Source organism: Lygodium microphyllum, chromosome 10 (genome assembly GCF_053477565.2).
Source record: "Lygodium microphyllum isolate KBCC chromosome 10, Lygodium_microphyllum_v1.1.10, whole genome shotgun sequence".
Taxonomy (NCBI): domain Eukaryota; kingdom Viridiplantae; phylum Streptophyta; class Polypodiopsida; order Schizaeales; family Lygodiaceae; genus Lygodium; species Lygodium microphyllum.
In genome coordinates this window covers 155,339,312-155,355,168 of record NC_141144.1, presented here as the reverse complement: position 1 = coordinate 155,355,168, position 15,857 = coordinate 155,339,312, and the positions used below count along the sequence as shown (strand labels likewise).

General features: G+C 37.4%; 1 protein-coding gene across 1 annotated transcript in view; it reads right to left on the bottom strand.

Annotated features, from left to right (window-relative positions):
• LOC148030713 (uncharacterized) overlaps positions 1-6,947 on the bottom strand; it is a 114,304-nt gene extending 107,357 nt beyond the window's left edge. The window contains exon 1 of the mRNA XM_087687409.1: positions 6,822-6,947. Within this exon, the coding sequence (XP_087543535.1) occupies positions 6,822-6,947 (126 nt within the window). The remainder of the gene's footprint in view (positions 1-6,821) is intronic.
• Positions 6,948-15,857: the final 8,910 nt, after the last annotated feature.

Genomic DNA, 15,857 nt, shown 5'->3' with positions numbered 1-15,857 from the left:
GCTAGGGCTCGTGCCCATCATGCAAAGCGGTACCACTTCTGATGTCTTACTCTTTGGTAGTTTAGATGTTGTGGCTTTATGGGACTCATTGACTATTCTTGTAGCCTACTTATAATCCTCTTTGTCATCTGATAATGGTAGGTCAATGGTGGCTAGCGCATGCATCCATTCCCACTCATCCTTGGGGAAAGAGATATATTTTGCTAGTGGCACGTAAGAGTTCCTAATATGTGAGTCTTCTTTTAGGATAGCAGATATGGTGTCTAGGTTGAATGGCATGGGTTTTCAAGTATCCATCTCGACTCTTACAGCCTCCACTTTGCTGTCCAAGAACATGAGACCATTGTGCCAATCTTCTATCACTCGTGCTTTTCACATCCAAGGTCAATATAATATGATGTCGTAGTCAACTCCCTTCATGACTATGAAGTTCACTGAGAACTAGAATCCCACTATCTTCAGGGGCCAATCTTTCACAACAGCCCCAAATGACCTAACTTTCATTCCCTTTGCCAGCATGATGTTAGACCTTGCATTCTCCATATGTGGGCTACCCCAAGCTTGTAGGACTCCATGATTGAGTACACTGACTCCTACTCGTGTGTCTATGATTCTCTTTCATGTTGCATCCCCTAATGCTATGACCGGTATAGCTACATGTATTTCCATGCCTTCCCAAAATGCATTCATGTATAAGGACTTAGGCACAGAGTTTAAGGTCAAGCTAGGTCTCTGTGTATTTGCGCCATGGTTTGGTAGGTCGGTCACTCCAAGCTCATCATGTTGTTCTACCCACTGCTTCAACCCTTGTGAGAGCATCGGTTCTTCCTAAGCAACCCTCCTAGAGGTAGGGTCACAGTGGGTGATATCAACGTTGTGAGAAAATTGCCAACCACTTACTTTTTGTTAGGCTCTATACACTCTTTTACCAATGATCTTGGGTAGTTTGCCTACCTATGGCATCTAGGGTCTGTCTATACGGTGCTATGTGGGGTGAAGATGCATCTCTTGATTTTAACCGAGTAGGCAAGATTGGTGTGCTCATGCTAGAGATCTCATCAATCTCATCTTTGGTAATGGGTTTTGCATCCTTTAGGTGCACTTGGGCTTCTCTCACCCACTCCTTGACCTCATCAACCACTTCTAATTGGTACCTCGGATTAGGATATTCTCCAATCTTGGCACTTCCCTTTTCTACTGACTTAGGAGCAGATGTCTCTACTTCTACATCCGTGACTTGCTTCCCCTTTGGTGATGTGGTGGCACTATCTATCTTAAGAATAATCTTTGTCTCAACCCTCTTTTTCCCTTTTCTATGCCTTTTCTTCCCTATTGAAGTTGTATTGAGGTTGCTAGGTCCTGGTAATGAAATACCAATCTACTTTGCCTATGCGAGTCATGGCATTCATTGAAATTGGCATGGCTTTGCCATCAAGTGTTTCAACTCCAAACATTCTCAATGGTACGAATAGCATGGCGGCTAAACTAATGGAAGGTTTTTGCTTAGGGCACTTGGCATACAGGTGTGTGATCCCACACTCAGGGCATCTCAGGTCAACCTTGTCTCAATTGGCTTGCTCCCCTTTGGGGCATTGATATGAGATGTGTCTTGGACCACAAGTTCATCATACAATGGGTTCCTGGTTCTGTCCTCCTAGACCTCTACCTCTTCCCCTACCCAATGCCATCACCAAAAATGGTCTAAAATCCATCAAGTTGGGATTATCATCTTCATCATATGAGACGTAAGGGTTCACATATGCTTCATCCCTGTTCGACTCCTTTATGTTATGTATTAGAGTGTTGCTTGGTGGATGGTTCACGATGAGTCTAGGTGGTCTAGGTATCCATGTGGGGTTGATATCCATTCTAGGGATAGCTCGCTTTGAATCATTTAATGTCGGGAGAGCTAGACTTGGAGCTCCCCTTTGGAAGAGTTGCGATCTATTTCCTAGCTAGTAAGGCTGATTGTATGGCTGTGAGTATGGCAATCGGCACCTCGGTAACAAACCTACCACAATTGGCACAGGGTCTAGATCTAGGATCCATGTACTTAGCTGAAAGGTAGTTTGCATCGCAATGCAAGCTTTCTCATCATCTCTCACTCAACCACTAAGACCCACGGACCGCTTCTTGCTTCAAGCGTTTCAAGCCAAGTGCAATGGCTATCTATAACATAGCCGTGTGCTCTCTCATACCTACATGTAAAGTGAGCTCACCTCCATGCTCGATTGAGTTGCCTCCTCCCTCAAGAAATTTGGTAGCTCCATGATCCAAGGTGTAAGCTCAAGCAAGCTCCATACTCAAGCTCTAAGCTCCAAGCTCCATTGCTGCACGTAAGATAAGACAGGAGAAGAGAAGATAAGAGAAGAAGAAGAAGAGAGGAGAAGATGGGGAGCTTCTCCACCAAAGTCCCTCACCCTCCCACACTCACTCCCTCTCTCAAACAGAAGCTCAAGCAAGCAACAACAACAAGAATAAGAGAGCTACTTTTGAACACACACAAGAATGAACTTCTTGATTCACTTTTTACCTTTTTTACAAGCCCTTATCCCCTTTGGATACCCATCCCTTTTCTACATGACTAGCCTTTTTAGCCTAGGTTCTCTTTCCCTATTCCCTTCCTATTTACATTGTTTCTTCACCCATGCCCATCTACATTTACAAATTGCATAGGAGGGAGCCTGATGCTCTCTTACAAAAATTCAGGGTGTGTCTTTGCATTCAAAATGTATCTTTCCTCTTTTGCACTTGACCTGAACTTTTAAGGTTATCCTTGAGCTTTTGGCCTTTTTTCCTCCTATTTCTTCAATCAAAGACCGCCTTCTTCCACTTTGCCTTTTGCATTATTTTAATTGTCTTTTTGCTTTTCTCAAAGTGGGGTTAACATGTCTCTCCTTCCCCTCCTCCCCTCCCCGATGTATAAAACACGAGCTGGGTCCTCACTCAAATTACAAACTTCAATGCAAGGAGTAGGGCAAGGCAAGGGCTCTTCTCTTCCCTCTCTTATATAGTTTTTCAATACACATATATATTGTGTTTTGGCTTTTTGCTTCCCAAAAAACCTAAGGCTTTTTAATGCATTGCTTTTACTTCAAGACTAAAAGCCTAATTGTTTTTGCCAAAGGTAAAAGCCCTTAAAGGCTAAAGACCTTATGAATAGCTTTAAGCTATTAAACCAAGTATTTTAATGCCCTGATTTTTTGGAATTGCCATTATCATCGTGTTTAGAATGCCACCATTGTGTGTAGATCAGCAGCTGCCATAGCTTGTATCGATACTGCAAAAATGTTACCATCTTCCCGGCGATCCATGGAATACAGCATCGGCATTGCTCGACTGCCATGTCGACCAAAAATCAACAACGTTTGCCATTAATACATTTTAGTACGCCATTGAACCTCTGCACGTCTTCATTCCTGCCATCATTTCTATCCATCGTCGAGGTTCTGGAATATGTTGTTTTGCCTGTTTCCAGAAAATCACTACCTTGCCAGTCATAGCGTAGTTTTGCGATTGCTTCCTATCTTGCTATCTCTAGTTGCTACCTTGTCTCAGCGTATTTCATGCTAGAGTGTACTCCATGGTGACTATGCATTCAGCTCTTTCTTCTCTTTATCCATCAGTTTCTACAAGACTAGATCAGCGTCATTGTTGCTTAGGATATATCAACCTTCTGGCCTTGCAGGACAGTCTCTAAAGTAGGGAACTAAGAGACATCCTTGGAATCATAGTGGGGCTCTACAAGCAACTTTGGAGCATGGTAGATAATTTAAAATCCCCCCAGGACAACATCGTTCTAATCTTCCTTTCGAGGAGGAAGTAGAGATACAAGTAATACTTGGCTACATGTGCTGTTAGTAAACCTCTATGCATATTCGAAACTAGCGTTGGCTATCACCTTGGCAAAGTTGCGTAAGCGGCAAAGTCTCACTATAGGTTTTTCTGTGTGTTCACCATCCAAGCATTCCTTTTCCATAATTTTGACGGTATGTTCATAGCAACTCTCCCAAATGGCATTCAGTGCATGCTTTGTAGCTGAAGCTCCACACAGTGTGCCATATCTACAAGCTCAATATCCATAGCTATAATCTCCCCAATTACATTAAATCAAGACATTTAGCCTTCAACACGTGGAATAAGGGATGGTGCTAGCTACCATGGCTCTCTCCTCTAAAGAACTCTCGTCTTCTTTAGAGGTTGTTGCTCCAAAGTGCCACTCACCTCTAATTGTGAAGATGTAGAGAGAGAAGATATGTAGAGATGTGTGAGGAAGAGAAGAGACACATCATATACACTCCCAAAGACTATATCATATTGATCACAATCTACATATATACATGTGAGACCTACTCTAGATAGGGTGAGCTATATATATAGCTCCAACACTATTGTTATGCCTCTCTGTTAGACTCCTTGGCCACCTATCAATCTCCTCCTCTTGACTCCTTCACTCCATGCTTTTCTCTCCGCATCAATAACATGGATTCCCAATGCATAGAAACACACTTCAAAATCTCTTCCATAGCTTGTCATTGATACTTTCTTCAAACTTCTTTCCTTCATAGCACCTGCCAATACTCTTTTGATAAGAATCTCCATTTCTCCTCCTATTATCAATTTCATGTGATGTGTCTTAGCAACAAAGTATGCTTGGAAATATAACTTCATGCCTAATCATTCATGATTCGCAAAAATAGGCAATGTCAAATCCATGATATACAACCATTCAAGCAATTCTTCCACACAAAAATATAGATGCACCAAAGAATTTGTGCCTAGCCTATCTACATGTGCTCATATGTCATGCAAAATGCAAACATAGTTCCTTGATTAGAATTAATTCTTATCCTCACCTCTCAAAGCTCATCAAGAAAATGTCATACTCCACTCCGCCCACCCAAAATCTCACTATCGCTCAAAAAGATGATGGTCCTCAATATGTTGACCAAATGAAAACAACACATCTCATAATTGGAAATGTCCTTAACGACCCTCAAACTCACCCAACCATCTTACCCACTCAACTAGAGGCTCCTAACTTGGTGATGTATATCCCATCTCTGGTGCATGCAAAAAACTATATATACCTGCAACGAGCCGCCTCATGCCATGCTAGTGCTCAATGATGGTGCACTGAGTGCAGTGTATCAAAACAAGTGCAACGTGAAGTGTTGGTGAACCCATTATCCCCATGATATGTAAGAGTCTTGGCAAGAAAACTTACTTGTTTCACAATGTTCGGAAGGCTACTGGCAAACTCTGGCTACAATTGTCAAAAAATACCAAATCTCTATTAAGACTATCAAGTTTTCACACTAAAAAATCCAATCAAAACTATAAAAATACTTTCTAAAATAGAAAAACATAAAAAATTCAACTATGACATGACAAAACAAATAGTCACACAAACATCTAAGCTATCAAAAATCAAACCTATCTACAATTTTTCTAGAAGTTTTTAGTTTTTGAAAAAATGTTTGACATATTTAGCCCTCCCTAGTCTACAAACATTCATGTGGAGCAATCTTTTCATAAAATGATGCAACATTTATGAGCCAATCAAAAATCAAATCCAACACTCAATCCATGACTTCTCCAAACTCAAAAATGAAAAAAATCAAAGGCACACATTTTCGAACAACTCCCCAATGAACACACAAAAGTCATCCACAAATTTGTCTTTGAAATCCTCAAAATTTTCAAATCCAAAGTTCTCAAAACATTCCACACTGTCAATAGAAAACATCTCATCACCCACCACAACAATCCACATACCCCTCCCATCCTCCCAAAGAAAAAAACATGACAATTGTTTGAAAATGAGATTATAATCCTTTCTATGTTGCCATAATCCATTGCATCCACAAAATTTGCAAACATCTCAGAGAAAACTAGAAAAACATCTCCCAGCACCAAAAAAATATCCAAACATACCATTATCCACAACAAATTGAGACATCTCCTAACAAAACTCATCAAAACAAAAAACCTCTTCAAGGCATTCATCCAAACTACTCATCTCTTCAAAATAAAAAACATAGGACTTCAAATTTTTGACTCCACAAACACAATGGTCAACCTTTTCCATATCATTCTCACAAACAATGTGAGAAAACATCTCATAAGAAATTTCAACAAAATCAAGCAACACATTTAGGTCATTGTCCTCATCCAAACACCCAATTGTCCAATTCTCCTCACAATCTTTTTCAAACTCCTTAATATTAGATCTCTCTTTCCTGAAAATTTCAATCCTTTTCAAAGCCTTACTGAAATTTTCTCTCACATCCTTATCAATATCACTCTCAGGATCCTCAAAACCCCAATCACAATCATCACAAACATCATCAAAAACTCTAGGAGAACTCAAAAAACTAAAAGACTATTAGATGAAATTTTTTATTCGTCATTGTTGTCTAAATCAACCATATAGTCATCCATACAACAATCAAGAAGCATGAGGTTAGGTCTACTCAAAACAACATCAACAACACCACAAACAAAAGCCTCTCCCTGACTACTCAAACCATCACCAAACAATTCACAAGACTCATGAAAGTCAACAACACTAACACCAAAATCACAATAAATTGAGAACCCATAACCTCAAAACTCTCTTGAAAAAAAGACTCACTACCAAAATCACAAAAAATCTCAACCAACTCATCAAGCAAAAAACTCAAACCCTCAACTTCATCAATCAATCTTACAGATTCTAAGCCCTCTCCCTCATGGTCTTCCAACAAACTCAAAAAGCCTTCCTCAATTCTCTTCTCTTCTTTCTCAAAATTAACTAACTCAAGTGCAATAGATGATACCTCCCTATCAGAGTCACTTTTTGAACTCTCATCCTGGCTATCATCTTCCTCATCAGAACTATCACTCTCTTCATTAACTTCTTCCTCAGTGTCATCCTCATTCACTAGTTCCTTTCTCAAAGGCATATCAAATTTCTTTGGTACTCCCCTATGATTATAAATTATTATGATATATTTCCCCCAATCTTGAATTGCTCTTGCTTTCCTAAACCAAGGTCTATCCAATATAAGTGGAAAAGCTCCCAACCCCGTTGACATAACATGACAATCAATTTTCATAGACACTCCATGAACCTTCACTTCCGAATTTTGAATAATACCTAAACACTTGACTTTAGCATGATTAGCAAGCATGATTCAAAACTTTCATCCTTCAATGACTCAAAGGCCAAACCACTCAATAGAAAGCCTGAGTAATCACACTAATTTGCACTCCTCCATCAATACATGTTTCACCTATGTTTAGATTCTTATGCCAAGTATCCACAATATGACAAATATCAAGCAACTCTTCTACACTCAAAACTCTCAGTGTTCCTTTCCTTTTATCCTTATACTTTGGATTCACTAATTCCTTCCATTTTCCTCTCATCTTTGGGCACAACTCCATCACTAGGCAAAATATATATCAGTTTTCTTACCCATATTCATATCCTTTTTAAGGTTATAGTCACTATCTCCTTCCCCTAAAGGAATATCAACAACATGATAATATTTTCTATGTGCTCTCAATTTATCTTCTCTCTCTTCTCTCATCTCTTTATTTTTCTTCCTCTTTCCTCACCAACTTTACTAGTCTCCAGTTCATCTCTTCTTAACATATTTCCTTATTTTAGTTGCAAGCATTAAATCAACACTTGATTTTTATTTTCTAAAAAAATACAATTTATGATACTTTTTCCTTTCTCTTCTTTAGTCAACCTAGAATCTTGATTTGTGGAATCATTTCTAATTTCAATTCCAAAATCATTCTATCTACATTCTATTAGGTAAATTTTGAGGTAAAGGATACATAGCTCCTCTTGCTTTAGGCGAATAAGAACAATTTGTGCTCACAACTCTCCACACAAAAAACATGTCACTATTGATCTTCGAAAATATTCTCTCCCATTTCCTCTTCTTCCACCTCCTAAATTTTCTCGATTGGATTGTCCTACTAGTCCTCCACTTCCTCTTCCCCAATGTCTTTCTCTCAAGGCTCCTAATCTCATGTTTTGCGATTGACCTAACAACTAATCCTCAACCTCCAGTGCTAATTGTGCATTTTGTCTCGTTAAAATTTGAAAATTTTGTCCATCCCCTTGCCAATTTTGGTCTCTATTTTCAATAGGTGTTCTAAATGAATCTCTCTTTTTATTTTTCTCAAAATTTCTCTATTTTTCTATGGTAGTTATTACAACTTTCTCAAATTTTCAATTTTTTCCTCACCTCTCCTTGTAATTTTTCAACAAAATGTTAAATTTTTAACATTTTCGCAGCTCTCTCTCCTAGGCCTAATGATGCTTTCCAACGATCCCAAAGTCTGGTGTACTCTAAAGTAGAAATTTCTATGGTCTAGTCTTCATTTTTCTAGCAAGTTTCTATTTTTCTCTAAAGGTCTTAGGAAGCCTCGGTTTCCTTAAAACGGTCAAGAAACACTTGCTTAGTTGCTTCATATTCCATAGGGACATGAGGATTTCTCAATCTCTGAGAGTCTTCTCATAATCCTCAAACCAATTATGACCTTCATTCAACAATTGAAATTTTAAAATTTGGAGTTTCAGGGTTGGTCACTTATTCAATGGATAATACATCCAAGCTCCAATTTTTTTAGGAGTCGTTGAGGATCCTCTCCCTTCTTTTCATAAAATTCAGGAAATGAACTAGCCATCGAAAAACCATTTCAAACAAGAGTTCATTATACAAATCACACACAAAGTCAACTTTTTCAGCACTCCTCTATGGGAGCACAAAAAAAAGATGTTATAAATACAAATGGTGATCAAGAGCAAGCTTCACTCACAACTCAATAACGAGACATTAAAGAGTGCCGTTTAGGGTAATTGACTTTGTTAATGAATAATACAACACATAAAATTTCTAAGTTTTCACAAACACCACACAAGCCACACACAAAGCCAAACAACACACAATGCCTCTTGTAGCTCAAAAATATCAAAAACACAATTCAGGTAGAGCATCACATACCTTGCACAATGTTTGCAAAAACCCAAACTTCAAAGACAAAAACCAATTTTATTAAATTCTCATATCTTGAAAAAACCTTGAGGTGACACTCGGCATTTCAACTTTCATATTCATAATCTCTACGAATGGCACGCCAAGAGTCCACGCTTGTTCTCAACTCTCCTCACTCAAATTACAAACTTCAATGCAAGGAGTAGGGCAAGGCAAGGGCTCTTCTCTTCCCTCTCTTATAAAGTTTTTCAATACCCACAAACATTGTGTTTTGGCTTTTGGCTTTTCAAAAAGCCTAAGGCTTTTTAATGAGTTGCTTTTACTTCAAGGCTAAAAACCTAATTGTTTTTGCCAAAGGTAAAAGCCTTAAAGGCTAAAGACCTTGCGAATAGCTTTAAGGTATTAAACCAAGTATTTTAACGCCCTGATTTTCTGGAATTGCCGTCGTCATCGCGTTTAGAACGTCGCTATCCTGCGTAGAGCAGCCGCCCTAACTTGTATCGCTGCCTGCAAAAACGTTGCCATCTTCTCGGCGATCCACATGGAATATGCCACCGACATCGCTCACAGGCTGCCATGTCCAAAAATCAACAACGTTTGCCATTCATACGTTTCAGTACACCATTGCATCTCTATACGTCTTCATTCTTGTCATCATGTCTATCTACCGTCAGCGTTCTGGAATATGCCGTTTTGCATGTACGTGTTCCCAGAAAATCGCCATCTTGCCCGTCATAGCGTAGTTCTCCGATTGCTTCCTATCTTGCTATCTCTAGTCGCTACCTTGTCTCAGCATAGTTCATGCTGCAGTGTACTCCACGCTGACTATATTGCAATCAGCTCTTTCTTCTGTTTATCTATCAGTTTTTACAAGACTAGATCAGCGGCGTTGTTGCTTACGATATATCAACCTTCTGGCCCTACAGGGCGGTCTCTAAAGTAGCAAACTAAGAGGTATCATTGGCATCATAGTGGGGCTCTACAAGCGACGATGGAGCATGGCAGATAAATTCAAATCTCCCCAGGACGCCATCGTTCAAATATGCGCTGTTAGTAAATCTCTATGCATATTTGAAACCAGTGTTGGCTATCACCCTGGCAAGCTTGCATAAGCGGCAAAGTCTCACTGTGGGTTTTTCTTTGTGTTCACCATCCAAGCGATCGTTTTCTGTAATTTTGACGGCATGTTCATAGCGACTCTCCCGGATGGCATTCGGTGCATGCTTGGTACCTGAAGCTCCACTCACTGCGCCATATCTACAAGCTTGATATCCATAGCTATAATCTCCCCAACTTCATTACATCAAGACATTTAGCCTTTAACACCTGGAATAAGCAATGGTGCTAGAGCTACCATGGCTCTCTCCTCTAAAGAACTCTCCTATTCTTCAAGATTGTTGCTCCAAAGTGCCACTCGCCTTTGAATGTTGAGATGGAGAGAGAAGATATGTAGAGATGCGTGAGGGAGAGAAGAGACACATCATGTACACTCCCAAAGACTATATCATTTTTTATCACAATCTACATATATATAGGTGAGACCTAGTCTAGATAGGGTTCTCCTCTCAACTTTTTCACTCCATGCTTTTCTCTCCCCATCAATAACAAGGATTTCCTATGCATAGAAACACACTTTAGAATCTCTTCCATTAGCTTGTCATTATTTTTAATACTTCAACTTTTTTTTCCTTCATAGTATCTATCAATACTCTTTTGATAATAATCTCCATTTTTCCTCCTATATCAATTTCATGTGAAGTGTCCTAGCAACAAAATATGCTTTGAAATAGAACTTTGTGCCCAATCATTCACGATTCGAGAAAATATGCAATGTCGGATCCATGATATACAACCATTCAAGCAATGCTTCCACAGGAAAATATGGATGCATTGAAGAATTTGTGCCTAGCCTATCTACATGTGCTTGTACATCATGCAAAATGCAAATACGGTTCCTTAATTAGAATTAATTCTTATCTTCACTTGTCAATGCTCATCAAGAATATACCATACTCCACTCCACCCACCCAAAATCTCACTATTACTCAAAAAGATGATAGTCATGAATATGTTGACCAAATGAAGACAACCCATCTCATAATTGGCGGCGTCCTTCACGACCCTCAAACTCACCAAACCATCTTACCAACTCAATCAGAGACTCCTAACTTGGTGATGTATATCCCATCTCTCGTGTGTGCAAAATAACAATGCATGCTTATTGAAGGTGCTCTCTCAAGTGCACATGCAACTAAGATTTACTACATATAGCTGCAACGAGCCTCATGCCATGCTAGTGCTCAACGATGGTGCACCGAACGTAGTGCATCAAAAAGTGCAATGTGAAGTGCTTCTGAAACCATCATCCCCGTGATATGTAAGAATCTTGGCAAGAAAACTTACTTGTTGACAATCTTTGATAGCTACTAGAAAACTTTGGCTACAACCTAAGGCACTTATGTTTTTATTTCATAATGAAAATGAATTTTAACATGTATGATATGTTATGCAAGCATTAGCAAATGTGGAATATGATATATGGATTTAGACATGTGAGATGAGTGGAATAAAGTGTCATTGTGGTCCATTGTTCTATGTTTATTAATCTATGAGGAGAAAGAGGACATTGAAGCCTTGCTCAAGTTTCCTTGATGAGCATGCTTCACATCAAAAGGGTAAACTTCAAAGCCAAGTGTGAGTGTCTCACATAATATCAAAAAGCCAAAAATGGCATGAAGGGATTGACAAAATTTTCTTACAATCTTGCTTTGATCTTGTATATATGTAAAATGGTATAGTTTTGACGATTTTAGCTTAGACAAATTTAAATTTCTCTTTTGGATGTGAGGAAATTTGGATTGGTACTTTGTATTTCTAAACTCGTCTTGTTTTCAAAATTTGATTCTATGAGTAATTAGGACGACTAAAATGAAGATTTCTCCAAAGGGAATGGAGGAAGAGGATCTGGAGGATACCTATTATGTGAAGCTCTTTGATTTCCTCCATGCAATTACTAGAAATTTATGCAAATTTATTTTCATTGAAGATATGCTCAATGTTTCCTTTGATTTGCAAGAGCTATTGAAGGATCTTGAAGACAAACTAAAGGATTATAGGGAGTCTTATCATAGACATGTTCAAGGCCTAAAGATTGAGGGAATTGTCCATTAGAATGATGTAGTGGAAGCTAACAATGTTGCTAGAACAACTTTGCAAACAAGGTTTAGCCTTATCGATGAGGAATTTAAGAAGTGGGAAGTAAATTGCAATTTTTATCAAAATTAGCATCAATGTCTTATTGTGTACAAGGATGTTGGATTTCTTATATATCTGCAATATATGGATAGTTGTTCTTTAGATGCAATACAAGATAAGAAGATAATTGATATTGCAAGAAAATATAAAGAGGTTGAAGAGAAGGGAAAAATGTTTCAGGAGGATGTTGAGAACCAACTAGTGCAAGCATTTGATGTTGCTTTGTTTAAGAGTAAGAATATTACAAAAGTGTAAGAAAATAACATAGGGTTGGGTGCAGAGATTGAAACAGGTCCTCTTGAATGTGTCCCAATATTTTCCAATTACCTCATCAACAAAAAGAGATATGTATTAGTAAATGATATTCAACACATTTTTTATCTTAGACAAGATTACTACTTAGCAATCCTATTAGCATAGGGACAAAGTGATAAGAATTTTATAGGTTATGAATAAAAATTGCTAGCAAGTTTTGATGTTGAGGGACGAAATTTTCAAGATAGCTCTCTAGCCTTGCATTCATGTATTAATAAGATCATGGAATATGAAAAGGAGGGGCTACCTATACAAACGAAGAGTTCTTACAAATTCAACAGAGACTTCGTAATGATGGCATGGAGTATGAAGAGAAACTGAAGTCTCCACCAAAGCAGAAACAAAAAGTTCAATAAATCTTTATGATAGTAGTCTTCTTGAAGAAGATGAAAAACCATAAGGTATGGAAGATAATTCTAAGATATTCATTGTGGTTTATATTAGAGTATGTTATGTATTATAGACAAATATTATTGGATATATTTCTATTGCCACCTTACACTATTATGGTTTATTGTGCATATAGAAATTGAAGATGCAGACAACTTTCTTGGAAAGAGCTTGGAAGAGCCAAGGGCTCAAGGCCATTGAAGCTTGGCAAAAGTCAAGGCCTTGGTCATTATATTAGAAGCTTAAATAATCAAACAATTGTTGCAATTTATCATAGCAAGTTGTCAAGCTCTTGAAGCTTGCCAAGGATGGCTTTGAAAGCTATCTCCAAGGTGATTGGATCCCAAGTTTTCAATAGCGGATGAGATAAGATAATTTTGGTGGAGAAAGAAGAAGCTGTAAGAGTTTTTTGCTTCATTTCTAGATATAATGGATCTAGGGCAAGATATTTTGGAGTTCTTGGCTCTTATTTGCTCTCCATGTAGGAGATGACAAGAATTTAAAGCTCCTTCCAACCTATAGGAGACAAGAGTTCTTGAAATGTAGAGGTCTCATTGAGTGGGATGACACAAAATATTCCTCTAGAGGACCTAGTGAATTACTTGAAACTATAGACTCTTTTGCAATAGAATTAGACTAAAAGATATCAAGGGTTTCTTGAAACTCGTCCTTTTACATCTCTTTGTCTAGTTTGTAACCATTTTTAAAAAAAATTATTTGCACAAAAGTTTAAATATCCCTCTTCTCTTCTTTAGCTGATAGTTTGTATAGTCCTTGTCAAAGATGATATATTACATGGTGTGGTCGTGTCTTTGGGCTTGAATTTGTGACAAATGTTTCTGTAGAACCATTTGAATACCTCTAATAAACTATTTTCTTTGTATCTTTCACCTCCATATCTTGTATGTCTAAAGTATTTTGTTCTTACTTGATAATGTGATTTTTTCATATCTTGGGTTGACTGGATAGATCGAGATCCAAATTTCTTAATAAAATATGGAGTATTATTATATAAAATTTGCTGCATAGTTAACAAATAAAGAAAGTTAATTAAAAAACCTTATATCAGTCAAACAATAAAGAGGCATACTTATGCAAACTTCTTACCATATAGTGAGTGAAGTGTTGATTATCCCAAACTTTTGTCATTGCCTTTTTAAAAACGTTCAATTGGTTATTGAAGTCTTTGAGATTATCATTATTCCATTTAATTTTATCACAATAAAAGAATACTTTGCCTAGTATTTTTCAAACATTGGCTTTCATATTCCGAGCTTTTCCATTATTAGCATGATCCTTAACTGCATTATGTAGAGACTTCCATTGATTGTATCTAATAGTTGAGACACCATTCCTAGAGTTTATCTTACCAAGTCTCCCATGAAAGCCTATGAACCTTCTAGCCTTCACTCCACCAATAGATGACTTTTTTGGGACACATTTGCCATCCTTGGGCTTTTGAAGATTTAGTTCAATAACTGCAGACCAATTAGAAATAAGACTTTTTCAATCTTTATTATAGCATTTGTTCTAGTTGATAAGGGCTTCATCTTTCATGCAAATCCTATATAAAGATGAATAAGCTTTTGATAATGGATTTAGCTTCCATGCTAATCTTATATAAAGATGAACAAGATTTTTAATTATATTGCAAAAGTAGATGAAGTGAACAGATATGGACATTCACTAAAGGAATATATAGGACTAACTTCAACCGTGGATCCTTGTTGTGCCTAGAGGGACATCTATTCCAATTGCTTAAGCTAAACTCTATGGTTGGGAACATACAATATATGCAAGGAGATTTGGATTTAACTCTCTTTGACACATTGTACATACATTTGAGTGTCTTTAAGTCACTAGCTATGTACCACTCAATCTTATAATTCCCAAATCCTTCAACAAATATCTCTTCTCGTGCATGTTGTCTCTTAAATAGCATTAGATATTGGTGTTTGATGAGAAACCCAGTACAATATATCAAAATTCTCTATATCTACTTCGAATACTCCTAGCCACCAGATGTTGCATTCATATTGAACACTAAATGACATTGAGTGATTGCAGTGACCTGATAAAAGTGCTCTAATCATCAAGGTAATAGAGACCCTCTTTAGTTTTGTGCATTTTAGACATTAAGTTTAACCACAAATCTAGCCACTCCTTGTTCCTCTTCTAGTGATGACAAGTCATAGAATCTAATCATTAAACATTATAGGGTGGGCAAGTCCATGAAAATATTGTTAAATTTATTGAATACAACTTCCTTTTTCCTACCTATGAAGCTAGCCTTGATATGGAAAGGCTCACCCAAAATCTCCATCACATTGTTATTCACTGTCTCTATGTCATAGTTCTAACCACAAATGGCCTTGAAAGTATGCAATTGCGTACCTATCCTTGCTCATATTTGATTATCCTTGCTCATATCCAAAGAATGATCCTTTATAAATAACTCCAAGCATTATTTCTTGGCCTTTTATAATTTCTTCTTCTCCAGAATATCTTTTAAAACTACTGAAGGAAGAAGATTATCATATAATTGAGATGCTTTTAAAGAATCTATTTCACTTATATTCAGTTGAGAAAGAGACATAAACAAAATTAACATCACAAATCAATACAATTAATTATAAACAAATCCATATTTAATATTTTTAAAGTGAGAAAAATGTACCTTACTGCTTGGATTCTTTTACTACAATCACTTTCTCCTTGTTTGAAACTTTCAATATTTTTAATAGCCCTTTTTCTATTTCGAAGGCCTAAAATAGTTTACTTTTGTTGTCAACATTTGATGCATTTCTCCAACAAATAAATCCTTTGTTGATAGGCCTCTAGCTTCTGTAATAACTCATTGTTATGTTTTGATAAAAGATGGTTCTCCAATCCGAGGAC